The following is a 21514-nucleotide window of genomic DNA, read 5'->3' on the forward strand; positions in this document are numbered from 1 at the left end:
TAATCCTAGGAATAAACTGGGATTAAAAACAACAAATTGAAGCACAAAGCTATTCCTTTTTTTTTTTTTAATTTTTATTCATTTTTAGAGAGGACAGAGAGAGGGAGAGAGAGAGAGAGGGAGATAGAGGAGAGAGAGACAGACAGAGAGAAAGAAAGGGAAGGAGCTGGAAGCATCAACTCCCATATGTGCCTTGACCAGGCAAGCCCAGGGTTTCAAACCTGCGACTTCAGCATTTCCAGGTGGACGCTTTATCCACTGCGCTGCCACAGGTCAGGCGAAGCACGAAGCTATTCTTAATCTAGATTCCACCCCTACACCCCACTTGGTGACGCTCATCAAACATCACTAAGCAGCCCCAGTCCTGCTGAGTGGATAGGCGGAGCCATTTTAAAACTTTCCTCTTAGAACTCAACTTTCAGTGGCCAAGCAGCACAGGTGCCAGCGAAACTTAACCACCATCAAGAAATAATCCTTCTCTTCCATGTATGTGTTTCTTATGAAAAAAGAGTGTTTTGCTTATGTACCACTTGGAACGTTTTCTCAGCTCTGAACTTCAGAGAGTATTATTTCAAAGACAACCAAAACTAGAGTGGCCGTCACCAAGTGCTCACTCCTGTGATGAGATCGTTCTCTTCCCCCACGTCTCCTTTCAAAGGCTTCTTTCTATATCTTGGATTTCATTCTGTTTAACCTTCTATGTTACTCCTTTAAATCTTTGCAAGGCTCCAACTTCCAGTAAAAAATTAGGCACTTTATTTTTAATTAACACTCAGTGTCATGAGTGTGGCACTCTGCTCTCTCTCACTTTCAACATCTGTCTCTGTCTCTCTTTTCTATTAGTGGAATCTGACCCAATTCCCATACAGTTTTCACTTTCCTCAGTGCAGGTGGTGTGCTTATAAAATACTATTTCTTTTAAGGACAGTATTAGGAGAATAATTACAGTACACTGTTTCAATAATTATTGCATTGTGCAGTCTGTGTGAATATGGGAAGGAACCATTGCCACTTGCTTCAAGTAGAAGAAAAGACCAGCAAAAGTAATGAGTAGATGTGTTGCTTTTTTAACTGTCATGTTAAAAGTTATTCTGATATTGCTTTTTACAAATTAATTTACAATTCCTACATTTATGCACTGACAGAGGTTACTTACCATAGAATGTCAAGTAGCCAAAAATGGCAGTCAAGAAGTACATAACAAACATGGCAAAAAAGGAGATATTTGAAACCATCTGCATCTTTTTCTGTGATCGACTAAAAACAAAGATAAAAGAATTTGAAAAAGTAAAAACCATGTTACCGAATTTAAACACCAGTGTTAACATGGAAGTGTTAGTGCTAACTTAGCTTTCTATCAGGGTTGGGCAGGTATGACCAGCTGAAATTTCCCTAGGCAATTATGCCAGTTTAGAATAATTTCTTTTATACTCAATAGGTATTGTGAGAGAAAGAGCTATGGTACTAACAATTTCTTGAGTGTTCTTACCCATTCCTTTGAAAGAATATCAAGTTCTCATCTGAAGGGCAGAGAGTATTTTTTAATATTTGTACCTGATATTATCTCCACATTCAGTACTCACAGGAAAAAAGTCAGAATAAATTCAAATACAGTACTGTTCTCCCCACTCCAGAGACCAGAGGAAGAACTGGAACTTGACCTCAGGTGTTCTGTTGCTAGAGCTGTTATTTAGGTTCCAGTTTGTCCACTGAATAGCCCCAGGGATGCAACTAGAAGTCTGAGTGTCTCCACAGCAATAAGTCCCCAAAACATCACAGAAGGGTGATGTGAAGGTGTCTCTTATGTCAAGTTTACTGTGGAAGTTTGGGTGAACAGGTGAACCTTTAAGTTTCTTTAATGGCCCAAATAATTAATCTATAAGACTTGCAATCAATAACAGACTACCAATAGCATATCTGGTTGTGTCGTAACAGGGAATATGGAAGACACAAAAAATTGAGAAGAAAACACATAAGAAAATTACAAACTGAAAGTTGGACTATAAAATGTAGAAGATGCCAAAGGCATGTGTAAATAACCTAAAAACAGGATCATAAAGTTAGCATTGATACACCCACAGATAGGTAGATTTAAATATTTTAAAATTTACTTATATTGATTAAATATGAAAAAAGAATCATGACTGAATTCAATGCTAAATGACAACAACTTTATTTTTGTTTCAAAATGGTAATAATTATATTATATATCTTTCCTGAGCTTAAGGCTATGCCACGATGACTTTTTATAAAGAAACTGGTAACAATAAGTTAAAAAAAGAATCAATGAGGAAATTTATAAGGGGACTTTAGTTTTCTCTAAAATAGTAATAAAAATATCCATAAAATCTTAATAATTTAAAATGAATAACAATATTCTTTTGTTTAGTTTGTGGTCTTAACATTAATTTCTTTCTGCCTAATTTACCAGTCTTTCTCACCTAAACCAACTGGCAAATCAGATATAATGTATTTAGCAGTTTACAGATGAATCTGAAGTTCAATATATTCTACCTGCCAAATAAGTACAAGTAACATAAAGCAACACAAAAATACTTGAATTCTTCTAAGTAATACAGTATTTGAAAAACCAGATTAGCAAAAAATGCCCATATAATTGGCTACTTTATATTTTTACATCCAAAATATATGTTAGGTTTCTGGTTTTTCTTGCTTCCCCCGACCCTCAAACTACAGTGCTTGCTCAAGAATGGCAGAAAGTAACTGCTGAAGCTGGCAGTGAGTCCGCAGGGGTTCATTACCAGCCTATTTATTTTAATACAGTGCTTGCCTATTAATGAGGGGTTATAAAATGATTAAGATAAAAAACCTCTTACTCTTTCAGCTCGCTGTATATTGGCAGGACTGAGGGATGGCAGACAAATGCAAACGCAATTGTTGGTAGAGCATACACAGTCTATTTGAAAGAAAAAATAAATATTAATAAAAAGGTATTTTTACCATAAAATTATATAGCTCCAGTACTTCTGAGCTGTCTCTTTATCTGACAGCTCTTCAGAATCCCTGGATTATTTGGTTATTAGGAGGGCTTTGATATCTAAAATGGGAGCAGCTTTTCTAAGAGAGCTTATCTAGCTCGAGACATCAGGCACTTGGCACAGACGGGTTTTAGATTCAGCTCACCTACAGCATATTTTACATACTCCAGACAGAGCATAACCCACATTTATAGGACACTAACCATTACATAGCACTTTTCCTCCACTACCTTGCTGAGTCCCCACAACAACTCTGAGCAGTAGACAGACATTGTCTTTCTCCTGACTTCCTCCAACAGGTTAGGTGACATGCCTAGGACTTCCCCCACTAATGTACTGCTCTTTGCTGCATATAGGGTGTATCTAATCAGACTTTAAAAATGGCATCTAAAAAGAAAATTGGTTTTATGTTCACTACTTTGGCTGAATCTTAGAGTTAGAGAGAGAGAGAGAGCTATGATTTTTTAAAACTTTCATACTCAACATAACTTCTCATGCAAAAAGAAGCTGGAAGAGAAGGAAGGAAAAGCAGTATGTCTCAGCTCTCCTTCCGCCCAAGCACTGTATCAGGCACATTCTTACAAAAAACCAAAGACAAAAACAAGAAGACCCTTTAAGATACAGAATAGAATACTCGTTTTTACACACAGGGTTGGGTAACCTGCTTGAGGGTTCAAACCCGAGCCTAACTGGTCCCACAGTCCACTGTTCCCTATACTATTAACAATATCCCACTAGTATGAAAGTTTCTTAAGTCTTAAGTGCCAATTTGTGGTGGCATCTATATTTTAACTGTGCAAGCTGGGGAAGTTTAAGGTATTCCTTTTTGTCACCACCAGATAGGAAGCAGTGGGCTAAGGATGTTACTAATCTGTAACTGCTCACAAAAATTAGGGGATATTTCAAAATAAATATGAAGCTATAAAATATCTCCTAATTTTTGTGAGCAGTATATTTTTAAAGCTCTATAAGGAAGAGAAGTGCTGAAACAATTATCCAGAAAGAGATTTTCATAGAAAATGCTTAAGATTGTCCTACATGTAAACTGCATTAAGAGAGAGCATGAAATATAATATTTGCATATTTCTCAAAGGTCTCTGAACTATGGAATTTGGAAGCAGGGATACTGTGTTCCTTTGAGATTGAATACATTCAAAACAGTTTAATTACTACAAGAATAATGACCTTAATAAAAATATTCTTTTTTATATTTAAGAGTTAAGGAAACTAACCTTTGAATTGAAGGTAACATATTTTGGCATACACATGTCAGCATTTGTTGAATTAGGACTTGTTGAATTTTGCTCTAGAACAGGACAGGGAATTTGAAATTTCTTGTAGATAACCTGGTATTAAAAAATATAGGAGAAACAATATAGACATTATCAAATAAAGCCAAAGCAGGAATAATTGCTACATGGCATTGTACTATGGCAAGACCGAACCAACCATTTCAACTAGCACTTACCACTATTAGGAAAAAAACCATACAGCTCAAGGAAAATCCACTAGTATAGCCAAGATACCCTAAAAAAAGTTTAAAAAAATTATTATTAAAAAATTATGATTATTTCATCTATCACCTTATTTTTTAATGCATCTTTTTAAGCATAGTCTGGATTTCCAATAGTTTACATACATGCCAATGTACATATAAGATTTATTATTTGATAGTGCTACCTTATTTGGCAAAATGTGACTTTAAATAAAAATACTACATTGTGTGTTTTGATTCCACTTCTCCCTGACACACTAGACTAGAGAACACAGATTACCAGAATCCAGGGAAGAAGAGTGTCTCAAATTTAGTCATAGGTTTCTGTTGCTGTACTCTGATGGATAATAATTACGGTCAAATCCATTCCTCTTTATTATGCACTTATAGTGTGCATAATGACTATCAGCCACAATACTTCTCAAATGAGAAGCATGCACCAGGAAGATGAAGTGATTTCCAGGGATAAATTGAGCATCCGGGGATGTTTACCTTGCTCCCCTTAGAATGCCCGGCAGGTCTCCAACCACCGTAACCTCCAGAAAGGCAGAGTTAAGTGGCCTCTGGGGGGGCTGCACTATTCTCATCCCTGGGGGAGAAGAGCCCTTCTCTACTTAAACTGAAAAGTCATGAGAATATACAGAAAAGCCTAAACATAGACCCAGAAGTCATAAAATTAAGTAGTTTTTTTTTAAAAATCTACTTAGAAATCTTACAGAGCAGCTGCAGAGGCTCAATATTTTTCATACAAAACAAAACAAAACAAAACAAAAAACTATGGTTAACAATCATTTTGGAAAGAACTTTCTATATCTGCCTGGAATTAGCCAGAATTAAAGGAAATACATTTTAGAGGCTTTACTGGCTGGCAGTGTGGCCAGATTATTCAATGAAATTCCCATCACATTAGGCACACTTGTCCCTGATTATAAAGACACTCACACACAAAAGTCAAAACCAAATGGATATGACTTAGTGATTGTTTTCCACTTTTGACTTTTCACTTCTCTCACTCCCTTTAATGAGGCAAATAATTGTGATATGATAATGAGGCAAATAGACTTTGATAATTTAAGATTAATTCATTATACGTTTGGGTTTAAATATAAACAGCTTTCTGTCTTGGAAATAGATTTAAAAATCTAATTGTCTAAATAATCAGGGTATTTAAAAACTTGTATGAGGAGAATTCTATCTTTTGGACTTTTCTCAGAATAGCCTGCAAGCTGTGCTATTGGAAATAAGCCCTGTCTGTTGCTGGCCCCAGAACCACCCTCCTCCCTCTGCAGGCTGGTAGAGTGATTGCTTAGGAAGTCACCTACTGACCAATGTTTTATCCCATGTTAAAGTTCAGACTGATTAATACTTGTAATTTATCCTCAACTTCATCTTTACTGTACAAGTGAAAGTAGAGGGCAAAGTGGTTCATTTTATTAGGTTTCTGATTCATCTGGGCACTGTAGCGACGACTGTAAAAGCAAGATCTTTCCTTACCTAAGTTCTTTAAGAGACACAGAGGGAGAATTATGCCAAAGGTAACCACTACCACCAGAAAACGGCCATCCACATACCAGTCTCTGAAAGATAAATACTTAGGTCACATTTCCTTAGAAAGGGACTTTTTTTCCTTACCTGTAAAACTTCATAATATATTTTAGCTAATTTTTTAACTATTATTTTTTATTATTACTTAGGTGCCAAACAAACAGTTGAACCCAACCACTCTCATTTACTACTGTCTTTCTCCCATGTGATGGAAGAAAAGAGATTGTTTTCTTTTCCTCCCCCATTGGCTAAATGTGGCATTCCTTTGAATTATTTATGTGGTTTCAAAGTTGAATGCACACATTGCATTCTGTTGGATTACAACTTGTATTATCAATTATTTAAAGAGAAAGTTCCTTTTTATTTTGCTTGGCTAATGTCACTAAAACATAAGTCACCACAGGTAGGCATTACTCTCTTCCTTATCTCTTGCATTTGACCTTGAATCCTGGTTATAGAACACTAGGCATTATGGCTTCGCTGATTCTCCCTTGAAAGATTACAGAGAAACTAAGACTGACAAGAACTGTTAAACAAGAGAGTCAAAAAATAACGGACATGCCAAATGTAGCTGCAACATTTTCCAGGGATAACTACATCTTTAATGAATGTGGCTTAGGTAAATTTTGTTTCCAAAATGCTATGTCCTTTCTTTAAGGAAGAGTCTTAATGGTTTTTTGCAGGTTTGACTGCTGTCTTAAAACTGTATATTTCCTCTATTTCACACAAACTTGATACAGATTTCAGGCTCTTGGGAAAATGCATCATCTACCGTCTGCAGCATGACAGATGCATCAACCTTTTAAATGCTCATATTTAAGTGGTTCTCTCTGTTTCTTTTATTTATATAACTCCAGAGAAATTTGCTTTTGAAATAACAAACAATGAAGAGAACAGTCTGGGGAAAACTTTGTTTCAGCAATTTTCATAAAACAAAAACTTTGGTGAGCTCACATTTAAATTAAAAACATTTTAGTTATCTTACAAGGAAAAGGGGGGGGTCTATAACTTACGAAAACATCTCTTCCTTTCCCATTAGAAACTTTATGGCAGAGGGCAGTTCACTTTTTACTATGAAGAGGTAGCTCAGCATTGCTAGAGGAAACCGAGAACATGTTAGAAAGATGATACTAAGGCTCATGTTGCAAAGCTATATAAAAGGTTACCAGCGTGTTCTTAAGCTAACCTTCAGTAAGACAGAGTGACCGCTTTACTCTTGTGGTATCTTTGGTTTTAAATAAGTGACTGCGGTCTCTGCTTTACTTTTTATTTGCCATGTAGCAATGAGAATGATAACCCCTTGAATTATGTTAAAATTCCTGTGGCCGCCCAACCACCAGAATTTGAACCCATAAAAAATGCTCACTTACTTTAAAGCTATGTATAAAAAAGCATGTTTGTTTCTGTTTTTACCTCCAGTGTTCTGTAGAGAGGTGGCTCCGAAGATTACGAACTTCCCTGTGGTGCCAAAGACCTGTTCTCCCAGCTTTTCATACACCATGCAGCCTATTTAAAAATCATATTTGAGAACATAATAAGAAATGACAAGGCTCTAAAAATTAAAAACAGCCAAGATTTCATCATGCTGCCGACTACTCCCCAACTTATTTTATGTTTTTCTCAGAATCACACAGATAGCCTTCTTGGCTTTGCAAGGGTTTTAAGGCTTTCTCACTGTTGAACAACCTCTTGACATTTAAAAATATCAGACATGAGCACAGTTTCCCCTTTTTCAGGTTGGCTACAAAAGCTTTACAATTAAACTATTAGATCATAAGGCTTACTTTTGACTCCCTCAAATTGTCTTTTTACTTCACTACTGGGGGGAAATTCCCACTCTGATCTTATTCTCAGGTGTGGTGAGTATCATTAAAGTAAAGACTTAATTTAAAAATAAAATTCCTGATGGTTTGGATGAAAGGTTCCTTTTGAATGAATAACCTGAATGATTAGGCTAACAAGAATTATCTTAATCATATTCCATCGATGCCTCACGTGTCCTAAACATAATTTAGAAACATGTAATAGTCATGACATTAGAATTTTGCTCATCTGTAGAATTCAGTTCAAAGATAAACAACTCACAAAAGAAAGCAGTAGGAGAAGAATAATTTGGCTAGGGTAGAATTCTAAACCATTCTTTTTTTAAAAAAATGTTTATATTTCTTTATGACAGTTCAGCTCACATTTTCAAAAGGTTCACAGAAAGTAATATGGGTCAGGCTAAATTAAACTTTTGTTTAATCTCTCATAAGACTGGTGTTTAAATCAGACAGTGGTTAGATCCTCAACTTATTACAAAATGTTCCAGTTAAATGGAGTCATCTATATACAATAATTGTTGGCCAACATGGTCTTAGCTAATGTAAAAGTCAAAGTATTACAAACATAATCCAGTATCCCAGGAACAGAAAATAAACACTTCAGGTATTACACTGCCCAGAGTACTGAAATCTTTTCATGGCACACTCCCTCCCTCCTACATTGACTCGGGAGTAGCATTTTCTCCTTGGAATTCGCACAAGAGAAAATGAAAGCTCTGTTTACTTTTAAACCTTGGAGGCTATACTATAAAAAACATGGGATCCTTGTTCTGAATTTATAAAGATCCAAGGAGAAACCAAAGCCTTTAAAATGAAGTCATCTTAAACTAGAAAAAAAAAAAAGGTGTAATTGAGGGTTTACTTTAAATGACAACACTATTATTCATTGTTCATGACAATTTAATTTATAGTTGCTATCTCTATTTTTCTAGGTAAATACTACTATAGGTCTCCCTGTGACTGTAAGTCAAAGTACTCTTTTTCTTTAATATTCAAGTTACTGAACAGGGAGTGCATCATTTATTCACAATATAGCCATCACAATCTTTCATCCTGGCTTTTACAAAATTAATCATAATATCACCTTACCTGTTTCCTTTGAACAGATCAAAAGGAGGTTTATTGAATATATAGACAGCAGTGTCACTGAAGACAAAAGTATCCTAAAGCAAAGAAAATAAATCATGAAATAACTATAAGAGAACATACTCTGCCCTTACATTTTAGAAGGGCAAAATATTATTTATATGGCTAACATTATTTGTTGAGGGTGTCCAAATTTTGGAACCCATTAGTCACATTTAAAAAATCCTCAATAAAAATGTTATACCAAATAAAGAACTGCCCATTAAAATCTGAGTAACTAATAGTTCAAATCCTTTACATAGTTCAAAGCCTAAATAGCAATCTGGGATCATTTCAGTTGGATGACTCTAAAACAACATTATGAAAGAAAGCTTTTGAAGTCTATGGTACCCTGTTAGATCTGAGGAAAAAAGTGTGAGAAAAGAGTGTGGGGAGGGAGGCTGGGGGGAAGGCTTGCAGTGACCTTTAGGTCACTGACATGTGACTTTGGGCACATGGCTCAAACTCTCCCATCCCCAGTTTCCTCATGTATAACATAAAGGCACCAGCCAAGTCATGTCTAAAAGTTCTTTTCATTTAATTATTCTATGGCTATTTATGAGGTTGTAGATTGAACCAGTGATAATTACTTTTTTGCACCTGGATCCTCTTGAAAGAATAAGCACCTCTTTTAATGGATGGGAAAATTCTGTCAAACACGATGAAACTACTTTTTGAATGATGAACTCATGTTTTTGTTTCAGTACATCTGGCTCATTATCAAACCCCCCTCAAGGAAAAGCACAGTTAAATGATGTGGCAGATTACATAGATTATTTCTGAATCATTTGGTTAAAACAGACAAAATAATTGAAACTAAAGCCTATTTATTTAAGAAAAAATTTCTAGTCCCCCAGGTAAAACCACTCACTTCCGGATGTAGGGAAATAATATATCTCTAGGACAATGTAATTGATTTCATGTTTGAGTAATTGAGGTAATTATACTGCTCACAAAAATTAGGGGATATTTCAAAATGAATATGAAGCGATAAAGTATCCCCTAATTTTTGTGAGCAGTGTATTTTTCTAGCAAGCGCTATTGAGAGATAATTGGCCCATCAAACAGTTCTCTCTGTGTGGGCTATCTCCTTCCCAAACCGTCCACCACCTCTCACACCCACTGAATCACTGCCCTTGGGCCCAGCTCAGATGTCACCTCCTCAGGTGCTTTCCCTTATCCCAGACAGAAAGGCTGCTCCTTAGCTCTCTTAAGTATGACGGCATTTCCCCCTACATGCAGTGGAACCGTGAGGAGATAAACAGGGAGTACAGAATGGTAAACTGCAGAGCAAATGGGCCAGAGATGGCCAGAAAACACAAGAGGGACAGAGCTCAGCAGAAGTAAGACAAACACTGGGAGAAAGAACAGAAAACCAACCACATTGGGTGAAGGTTAATAAATAAAGGGGACCAGCTAATAAAGGGGGATTTAGATAAAGATATGACTGTAAGGAAGTGCATTCAGATATATACTGACTTAGCTAAGATCCTTGAACAGAAGGGTAATTAAGAGGGTAATTCCCTTATTATCTATTCTGGTTAAGGGACACAAGAGTCTAAAAGCAAGCATTTCTTAACCAATCTAGTAGTTTCAAGATGTGTAATGGAACATGATCTGATATGCTCTGTCAGACTACCACAGAATAAAATACCATCATGGTGTGATATTTCTTTCATCTTGTAAGATAAACAATACTATGTTGAAGAAGTAAGCTTTGAGTTTTCCTGAGAATTTACACATGATTTTAGGGGCACTGAACACTAAGTGGCAACATCTACATGCACATGAGACAGGCCATCGATGATTTCTGTGTGGCACAGAGTAGCATGGGCTTCTCAGTTGGTGGTAGGATAGATGCAATGTGTTATTCTAAAGTGACTATGTACCCTGTTGAGTCAGTTCTCCTGGAACTGACCTGGGGAAGAAAGGGGATTTACCACTGGGCCCCAGGCTAATGAGTAAAGAGTATGACCTTGTAGGAGCAATGTGCCTAGTAGAAGGAATAATTACTAATTATCTACATAATGATTAACCAAAGGCCTGACGTCTAGAACTGGTTACTGATTAGCAAAGCCCCCCACAACATTCTAATGAAACTTCTGTTCCCTTAGCTAATAGACCCTGGGACCACGTGGTTCTTGCACATGGTTGCCTCTTGACAGATTTGATCAGGCTGAATCTCTTTGTAGACGATGCTCAGCTAGCCTGTGGCTCTTGGCAAGAGGTAAAGGATTTCTTCATCTCCTATCATTTATTTTTCTTTTTCAAGTAGAGAAGTGTTGATCAGGGAAAATTTTAGCAGGGAGTTCACCTATCCTTTTCCCTGCACTTAACCTCAGAATGGAGTGCTCCCACAGTGATGATAACAATCCCCTTGTTCCCATGTTTAAGAGACATAGTGTTGTACCTTAAACAAAAGGACCTATACAGTGAGAGTATGATAGTCTTTGCCTTTGGTCATCCAATCTTTAACTACTCTCCTCTCCAAAGACTAAAACTAAATAAGAACAAAAATCTTTTTCTATCAGGTCAGTGAGAGGCAAATTCTTTACGTGAAAATCAGACTGCTTTGGGCTATAAGAGATTCTAGCATTAATGGGATTATATTTTAGGAAAGTATACCTCCTTGTTTAGATTCTTAGAAAGAAGCAATAAGTTGTCTAATTGGCTATAATAGATCCTAGAAGAGTTTAGAGGATCCAGTCAGAGATGTCACAGACACAGAAAACGTGACAAGTAAAAGAAAGTAAGCTCAGCCCTGGCTGGGTAGCTCGGTTGGTTAGACCCCGGTCAAGGTACATATAAGAATCAACCAATGAATGCATGAATAAGTGGAAAACAAATCAATGTTTTTCTCTCTCTCCCCCCCCTATCTAATATCAATCAATAAAAAAATAAATAAAAGAACTGAAAGCAAGCTCAAGGACACAGACAACAAGAGGATGGTTTCCAGAGGGGAAGGCGGGTGAGGAAGGATGAAGTGTTAGGTAAAGGGGGTCAAATATATGGGCTGGAGGAAGACCAATGCAATACACAGATGATGTATTACAGAACTATACACTTGAAACTTATATAATGTTATTAACCAATGTCACCCCAATAAATTCAATAAAAAATAGTATCAAGTCAATATAACCTTCTAAAAATTTTAGAGTAATCAACTTTATTTTTTTTTAACTTAAGTACTTTTTAGTATCCTTTGAGTGGTAATTTTTTCCCTCTTGGAGTAGGAGATATTTTGCTTCCAAAAGAAATTTAATAATAATAATAATAGTAATTTTAAAAAGAGCAGGCGGAATGAATTCAGAGAATATAATACATTATTTGAACATTTCTGCTATTTTGAGCATGATTGTGCTGCTATTTGTCCAACTAGATGTTTGTATACATAATTGTAGTTTCCTGGAAGAGAAACATTAGCTAGTATTCCTGTGCTAAGAGAAATACTAGGGATTCCTTTTTTTCATTTCACCTGGATATCATGTAAACTTTTGCACTTCCAGCCACTGACCTGAAGTTTTAATATGGCTGGGGCAAAGCTGCTTGCTGGAAAAGACATTTCAATGTGAACTAAACCTCAGCAATAGGCAACTGAGTTGTCAAGGTATTGATATTTCAGACTTATGTTCAGCCTTGAAAAGAAGGGATCTAGAATATGTCACTGGTCCTGGGCCCTGGGGAAGCAGTGGCAGGAGAGTTAAGTTTTGTGAAGAATGTGGTCAAGGGACTTTTGAGAACCTGGTGTCAGCATCACTTTGGAAAGGGTGGTACAAGGACATCTAAGGAGATTTTGTGTCCTCCGAAAAGGAAGAGGCTTGCTAAGAAACACAATTCTAGGTCCTGGCTGAGTTGTTCAGTGGATGGCATGCCAAGGTCACAGGTTCGATTCCTGGTCAGGGCACACATGAGAAACAATCAATGAGTGCACAACTAAATGAAACATGGATCATGCTTCTCTCTCTCTCAAAATCAATTGGGAAAAAAGAAAAAGAAACACAATTAGACCCCTAGATTAGGGCAAGATCTTTGGAGACTTCTCTGTCCAGTTTTTCACCCAGGACAGGAAATTTCTATGCTCCATGCCAACACACAGGCATCAAGGTCTAAGTGTCTTCTGAGACACTGATGTAGTGTTGTGCGTGAACTGAGGCTGAGCTGACTACTGAGCTATTTTGACTCCTAGTCTTCATTTTACTCTCTGGGCTTACTTGAATCTACTTGAAATCGAAACCCTTTTCCACCTAACAATTCATCTGATGGTGTTCATTTTGAATTGTGCTTTTTGACTTAAATGTCTCTCATTCTTTTAGCCATTCATCCTGTGGTGGAGTGTTCAGGCTGTTTACATCTCGGCCATGGTCCAGTTTCTCAACCATCCTTTTTAATGGCTGTGTGCTAAGAAAAAGCACAATGCCAACAGATCAATTCTGACCCAAACAGTGAAAAGAAGGGTAAAATTATTCATTTGAATTGAACATAATGCTTTTTTTTTCTTTTGCGAGAGTGAGAGCAAGCAAGAGAGACTGACAGGAAGGGAGAGAGATGAGAAGCATCAACTAGTAGTTGTGTCACTTTAGTTGTTCATTGATTGCTTTTCTTAAGTGCCTTGACTGAGGGGATCAAGCCGAGCCAGTGACCCCTTGCTCAAGCCAGTGACCTTGGGCTTCAAGCTAGCAACCTTTGAGCTCAAGACAGAGACCATGAGATCATGTCTATGATCCCATGATCAAGCCAGCTACCCCCTGCTCAAGCTAGTGAGCTTGTACTCAAGCCAGTGACCTCATAGTTTCAAACCTGGGCCCTCAGCATCCCAGGTTGATGCTCTATCCACTGTGCGACCACCGGTCAGGCGGACATCCTGCCTCTTTTAAGACAACGTAGCTTAGTATTTATTTTTATGGCACCCATGCCATATTTTTCATCCTAATTGAGCTTCTGGTGTGAACTACTAGTAGGCTAATCTTCCTGGCCCATGACGAATTAATCCCAAACCATGGCCTGTCTTATTTACACTTGTTTCCATTCCATTTTATCTTTCCAGTCTTGTTATAATTTTTTAAATTGTTGATCCTTTTTACTTATGTATCATCGGCCTCATCAAGCTTCCTATTTTGAATTGGCCTTCATCCAAGTTACTGGGACTAACTATGAATAGAACAAGACCATCTGGAAAATGGCTCATAATCTAGCCAACTGCTCAAACCAGAAATCTGGAAGCCATCTTTGATCTCTCAACTACTTTCATCCTTCATCTATAATTCACTGGCAAGTGGTCTATCATTTCTGCCTCCAAAATGTATCCCAAATTGATACATTTTCCCTTGTCTCCAGTGTCACTATTCTTTTTTTTTAAAGGTTTTATTTATTCATTTTAGAGAGGAGAGAGAGAGAGAGAGAGAGAGAAAGAGAGAGAGGTGGGGGGGCGGGGAGCAGGAAGCATCATCTCCCATATGTGCCTTGACCAGGCAAGCCCAGGATTTTGAACCAGCGACCTTAGTGTTCCAGGTCAATGCTTTAGCCACTGTGCCACCACAGGTCAGGCCAGTGTCACTATTCTAATTCAAGTCACTATCATCTTTATTTTCTAGGCAATCGTGATAATCTCTACCTGTCTTCCCCCTTTTTATGCCCCCTCTAATCCATCCTCCACCCAGCAGCAAGAATCTTTCGCTTTATTATGTTTCTACACTATTAGGCAGTAGGACAGGGCACGATGATTTAATTCACAGTCGTGGCCTGTGCTATTTACACACAATATCAAACACAGCACACAGCAGACTCTTCGCTAAGAATAAGTGAACTCACAAATATTAGAATCTCATTTGTAAGTCATATACGACTATGCCAAATATCTTGCTAAAATCAAGATATGCTCTGCCTAAGACAGTCTTGTGACTTACTCATTTGCTCTTATCTCAAAAGATGACGTTAGTTTAACACGGCTACTTATTAGGAAACCCTATTGGCCTTTGCAGAATAATATTTTCTATAGTAATTGCACATATGAAGCTATTTAATAATTAGCTCTAGAATGTTGCTTGGGATCAACTTTTTACCACATTTCAAAGTGGACGTGACATTTCCCATTTTCAGTCCTCTGGTGTTACTCCTGCATGCCCTGATTTCTTAAACAGTCCTGACAGTGGTCCTAGACACATTTACTCTATTTGCTACAAGAAAATTTTGATTCATACCTTAAACAACGAACATCTAAACATTTATTTAAAAACATTTCTTCATTCTTGTTTAGAATCATATTGAGAGGACTGCAAGTCTTTGTTTTTCCTTAATTTACCCAAAGAGTATATGGACAATATTATAATAAATTTCATTTTTTTAAAGTACTGAATACTAATAAAGTGAAAAGTTGTGACAATAAATGAAACCAAAACATTTAAGGCATTTGAAATGTTCTATACAATGATAGTGCTGGTGATGTCACTACTATAATTTGGGTAAAGTTATCTAATCTTATCCTATCAAAGTTTATTGTATATAAATTCTCCCACCTATAACTTCCCACCCCCAAAACCAACCTCGCAACACTTTAAGGGAGATAAGACTACTATATTTTAAAGACATAGCTACAAAACGAGAAATCATATAACATACTCCCCACCCAGCATCAGAACCCTTGGAAGAGGTGGAGCTGAAGCAGCAGTTGCAGCTGTGGACTCAGAAATAGCTCAGATGAGGGTTTTCGGGGCTGCTACGTGGGTGGGTGCTTTCATTCTTCCAGGACCCATTCCTCTCACAACACAGAGCCCTTCCCAACCCTCCCCAGTGTGGCCCTCCCCGTCCTCTCCCCTGCCCAAGTCTAAAGCAGCTCTTCTCAGACTTTAATGTATACACGTGCATTACGTTAGGATCTTGTTAAAATGCAGATTCTAACATAAAGGTGCAGGTTGGGACCTGAGAGTCTGCATTTCTAACATGCTTATGGTGATGCTGATGCGGCTGGACCATGGACCACACTTGCAGCAGCAAGGATTTCAAGCTGTGTGTGTTGGCCCCGCGGTGTGTACATCTTAGTGTTTCTGATTCTCACAACCCCTGACTTAGTGCCACATCACCCACCACACCGCCCGCATGCCGGCCGCCGTGCCAGCATTACAGCGCGGTTACCTGCAACATGGACCCCCCACCCCTCCCGCTGCGCAGGCGAGACTGCACAGCAGAAAAGCATTTACAGCTGGACAATTATTCTCCCTGCAAGACTCTGACCGACCCTTGGTATGAAAAAAGCAAGGTCTTATCTACTTTCTCTGGTCGACTTCCTCAAGACGTCAGGACATTACTTACTTCACCAACGTATAATAATATTTTTTAAATAACTTAAAAATTATTTTCAACTCCACACACTTCCTCCTCTGGCTATGTCTCTCTCTATCCTCCCAAAAGGGATATGAGACTCAGCACACTGTATAATTCTTTCTCTTCTAAACCTTGTTAAAAGTATAAAAATTTTGCCATCCTCAATTAAAAAGCAGAAAGTCCACATAAAAACTGCCCACACCGGAGGAAAAGTGATCTTTATCACTAGTCCTTCTTTTATCTAGCTGGGTTTCTCCCCAGTCGTCAGGCCCTCACTCCAAAACTCATGGACAGAGATGCTGGATGAGGCAAAATACTTACAAGAAAAAGAAAAGCTTCAGTACAAAGGGATTGGACAAACTGTAGGAAACAGACCAACCGTCTTTCTCTGTCCTTCCCCGGGTCGCCGGTCTCCCCCTCACTCTTTTGTACCTCTTATCTTTCGTCTGCATTTCCAAACTGTCTCCCCACTCCTGCACCCTTTTCATTCGTATTTTGTACCACTGACTGACGACTCTCCCTGCTCTTCCATTCCACCTCTAAGCCTTACTAAGGGAAATAGCTGTATGAAGCGAGTGAAGATTTAAAACACTGCTGAAGAGAGCACAGCACTAGCTGGGGGCAGAGGAAGGTCTGGGCATCCTGGAGAACCCAGCTGAGGATGAGCAGATTCAGTGGTTTCCCAGACTGGCATGCCAGCCAGCCAGCCAGTGGAGAAAGGAAATCTAGGGTATGGGAAGGAGAGGGGTTTAAATGGAGGATCGTGACATGTAAGCTGAACAGGGAAGGAAACACAGACCGGAGGTTCTCAGTGGCATTCAAGGACAGTAGGACTATTCAAGGCAGGATCCTGGAAGTAGAAGGGGTTGTGGTGGAAGCAGGGTAACTGCAGAGGTGGCATGGTGCGGCGTGGTTCCTGGCCCTGGGAAGCCGTGCTGGTGGGAGGCCTAAGTGGACAGGAAAGGGGACACAGGGGAAGACTGTTTATTTAATGAGTGCACAAGTAGAAGGAGAGAGAGAGAGAAAGAGAGAAAGAGAGAGAGAGAGAGAGAGAGAGAGAGAGAGATGAGGTGTCTTGGATCTCTAGATCATGTGAAAATTTTAAATATTTTGAAAAATTCAAAATTATCTTTTACATACAGATGCGTTTCCTAGAGCTTTGGTTTACTTTCATGGGGATTCAATATAGTCAATAAAACACTTTACTGACCATTACCCATGCTAAGCACTTTAACAACTGTTTCACTTATGAGTCGTACAATTACTATCTATTTTACAGTTAAGGAAATTGAAGTCAAGAGAGGTTAAATATTCTGTCTAAGGTCACATTGCATCAGAGCCCTCAAGGCCTGGTAGTCGGGCTCCAACGTCCTTATCAGCATAAGGGCTACCAAAGGCGCCATGCAGAGAATGTGCAGGAATGATAGCAGAGGACAAAAATACAGAATAAAATACATCAAAATGTTAGTAGAGCTCGTGTTTTAAAAGGTGAAAGATTTATGCGATCTGAAGAGAAACCAGAGTATTAGAGCTCGTGTTTTAAAAGTGAAACTCTGGATGATTTCTTCATACTTTATTATTTTATTCATTTTCAAAAAGTAATGATTATCATATTTTATATTAAAAGTGTTGAAATAAAAATATAAATAGCTTTTCAAATGATAGTATTGCTATTCCAGACCTTTTTGGGGGAGATTAAGTCCCAAGCTCATTAATATAGCCGCTATTTCATTTAAAGAGCTCACAAAATACAACAAGGAACAGAAACCTATAATCATTCAGTCCCAAAGTGAACTTCTTAGTCATGAAATTCTGACTAAATTTCAACATTCTGAGGGTCAGAGGACCAGCACACTAGGATCCGATAACATGTGATTATTTGTAATATTTACAAATTGAACTAGGGAATGAAAGAGGTAGTTTTAAAAGATTGGGCAGGAAACAGGTGGTGGTAAACTATCTGTATAGTTCCTTCAATGTTTTTCTCTGTAGGTAAATCTAAATTCTTTGGCGCAAAGCTTCTCTTAAAATAGCATCATTGTTGGTTAGGCTTCTCTCTTTTTTTGTCTAGAGAAGAAATATGTATTGTTAATGACCAAATAAATAATATCTAACAAAATCCTAAAAAGAAAAAAGAGGTATACAGATAGAAATTGTATATACATTTTCCCCCATTGTCATTTTAGTTGATACTTTGTGAAGTTAAAATATGCAGTTAGGAAGAGGCTTGACTTTAAACAAGGAAGTTATACCAGTAAGTTAGTCATATGCCACACCCACTTCCTGTTTTGCCTATAGTCGTTGGTCGAGGGCTGTGGGTTTTGCGGGCACTCCATTTATAACTCGACACGTCCTCCTTCCTCTTCTTCCATTCTACAAGGATAGCTGGTTTCCCTACTCCTCAAACCTAGAACCACACCTTTAGAATGATACCCCCTTTATCTAGTGTAAATGTGTAACTCCTCAGTCACAGAAAAATTCCATTTTACCATTAAAAAAAGGAATGTGTTGTATTTGGTGAGTATTTTGGACTTTCATTCCATTAGGAACAATTGGTTTGGAGCTTCATTCATACTTTCCTACTGTCTCTATGGTAACAGTGCACATTTAAGGAGAGATGGGAGAGTTAGAAGGAATACACCATGAGCTCATTGTCTTCCCTTCCTCTTTCTCACCACCAGTAAGTGTCCTCCAGGGTAAATTACTTGGCCTCTGAGAATCTTACTTTCTTTATCCATAAAATGAGGATGATAAATAGTGTTGTTATGAAGATCCCATAAAACGATATATACTTTATAACTATTTTCTCACTTTCAATCTTTAAAAAAGTAGAAGCCATCCTCAGCTAGGAAACCATACAGAAAGTGGCTGCACGTGGCTTTGGTCTGTAGGTTGCAGTTTGCTGCTAGAGATGTAGACCAGTGGTACCAAGTGCCTGATGTGAGTGAGATGAAGCCTGTGGCCAAGAACAAAGCAAAACTAACTGGCCCACATAGGACCAGTTTTCCAAGCTACTAAGTCAACTACCACTCTGTGAGTATAAAAGTCCAAGTTAACCTTAACTTTGAGCACCCAAACTTCTGGACTCTATTGATCTATTGTGCTGGTATATACCTGGCCCACTATAACACAGAACAGTGAACAGAAAAGGCATTCTATGCATCATGGAGGTGAATAACATTATAAAAACTTTAGTACTGTTAAGTTGCTTCTTGCAGGCTAAGGAAAATGCAGTGTGGCCCTGGCTGGTTAGCTCAGTGGTAGAGCATTGATGCGGCATGTGAATGTCCTGGGTTCAATTCTCCGTCAGGGTACACAGGAGAAGCACCCATCTGCTTCCCACCCCTCCCCCTCTCGCTTCTCTCTTTCTCTCTCTTCCTCTCCTGCAGCCATGGTTCAATTGGAGTAAGTTGGCCTCACGCGCTGAGAATGGTTCCATGGCTTCTGCCTCAGGCAACGGAGCAGCATTCAGATGGGCAGAGCACTGCCTCCTAGTGAGCTTGCTGGGTGGATCTCGGTTGGGGTGCATGCGGGAATCTGTTTGCCTCCCCTTTTCTCATAAAATTAAAATAAAAAAGAAAGAAAGAAAGAAAGAAAGAAAGAAAGAAAGAAAGAAAGAAAGAAAGAAAGAAAGAAAAATGCAGTGCTCCAAAATGGACCGATGCAACTCAACATCAGTGAGACTAAGCTTCGTGTACACTCTGTTGTGCATGGGCATGCAGACACACTCCTACCTCTCTGGGGCTTGAGGACTGACTTCTTAGAACTCCTTATCAGACACATCTTAGATGACTCACCAACTAAGTATAACTGCTCAACTTTTTAAAACAATGAGTGAGACTCATCTCCTACAATTGCCAACTCTTTCTGTTTACAAATAGGCACTCATTTTTAGCACAACACTCACCACTTTCCTATTTCTGAACAGCTTCTTAATCCAATGCCTTTCAACAAAGTTCAGTGGCCCTGCTGTTGTCCTTTTTTCATGTATTTCAAATGTTGGCAAGCCTGAATGTGCCATTTCTCCCCTTCCAATATTATTATTCCCAAACAAGAGACTCTGATGCCCATGATTTTGCTGCCAGCTGAAAGACAATTTTCTGTTCAGCTCATTTCTAAGGAGCAGTGACTATAACTCAAAGAATTTTAAAAACAAGTAACTGATTGACAAGACAGAAGATGAGTGTGACTTTACCCATGGACCTCCTAGGATTATCCGGAAGAGTAGGGTTTCCTTATTGACTTCCTCTTTTGCCCCATTTTTATATCCAAGATTCAATTTAGTCTTGAGAGGCAAAGAACTTGTGGCTTTAGAGTGCGTAAAAAAGACAACTTAACATTTACCAGGAATTATGAGAAAAATCACACAGGCCATCTTTGTTACCATTAAGAGCAAAGTTACTGTCTTGGTGGGTGTGATTCTATTGAATAACTTTCTGGAACATATGTAAGGTAATAAAGCAATGGTGAGGAACATGTTGAGTATTTACAAAGGTACACTGCAATTTCACTCTAGTTCAGTAGACTTTGCGGAAAAGGATTTAGAGACTTCAGAGAGTTAGGTTGATGCAGCTATTTAAGGACGCAAATCTCCTGATAATGGGAAGCCCAAATCTGTAATACAGCAGCAATGATCAAATACCTATAATATATGAACAGGACTTAGGGCAATGTGTTGATGGGTCTATACTTCCAATTCCATTTCTATCCCCTATGTAGGTTTAATTGCAAAACTGAATTTAAAGCAAGAAGGCACCTGATGGTCTGATTTTAGTTTACAGAAAGGCTGCAGTGAGAGGCATGGCCAGGCAGCCTCCACAGAAAAGGCAGAAGTTAAGTGTGGCCGATCCAGAGGCAATCTGAAGGGAAATGAGGCTGCCAGTTTAGAACAGGTGGCCCAGCTCTCACTCTCGTTCTAGCTCTCATGGTCTTAACTATCTACACTGAAAATATTTTTTTCCCCCTCAAGTTTTCTGTAGGTAAGGGGAAAAGGAAAAAGTCTCAGTGCACTGGTTTTAAGTTTTCTAAAAAACAGTTGTTTTCAATAGAGTCTTTCCCTAAAACCACATGGTTAAAAGGTAATTTAAAGAATATAAACTGTCCACTCCCACTCCATCCCCAGATGCTAGGTCACTCTCCAGAAGTAAACACTGCTAGCCATTGTCCTATGTGCCTGCCCCACAGTCTGTGCAATATATGCATGTCTGCAC

At 38.4% G+C, this 21514-nt stretch overlaps 1 protein-coding gene across 2 annotated transcripts in view; it reads right to left on the reverse strand.

The window, feature by feature from the left end:
- The window catches only part of SLC38A1 (solute carrier family 38 member 1), an 81543-nt gene that overhangs the window by 11205 nt on the left and 48824 nt on the right, over positions 1-21514 (reverse strand). For both annotated transcript variants that reach the window (XM_066258177.1, XM_066258178.1), the window contains 8 exons: positions 8952-9025; positions 7453-7545; positions 7053-7134; positions 5989-6071; positions 4468-4526; positions 4232-4345; positions 2838-2917; positions 1157-1257 (listed from right to left, as the gene is read on the reverse strand). In XM_066258177.1, the coding sequence (XP_066114274.1) occupies positions 1157-1257; positions 2838-2917; positions 4232-4345; positions 4468-4526; positions 5989-6071; positions 7053-7134; positions 7453-7545; positions 8952-9025 (686 nt within the window). The remainder of the gene's footprint in view (positions 1-1156; positions 1258-2837; positions 2918-4231; positions 4346-4467; positions 4527-5988; positions 6072-7052; positions 7135-7452; positions 7546-8951; positions 9026-21514) is intronic.

The sequence above is a fragment of the Saccopteryx bilineata genome, chromosome 2 (assembly GCF_036850765.1).
Source record: "Saccopteryx bilineata isolate mSacBil1 chromosome 2, mSacBil1_pri_phased_curated, whole genome shotgun sequence".
In the NCBI taxonomy this organism is placed as follows: Eukaryota; Metazoa; Chordata; class Mammalia; order Chiroptera; family Emballonuridae; genus Saccopteryx; species Saccopteryx bilineata.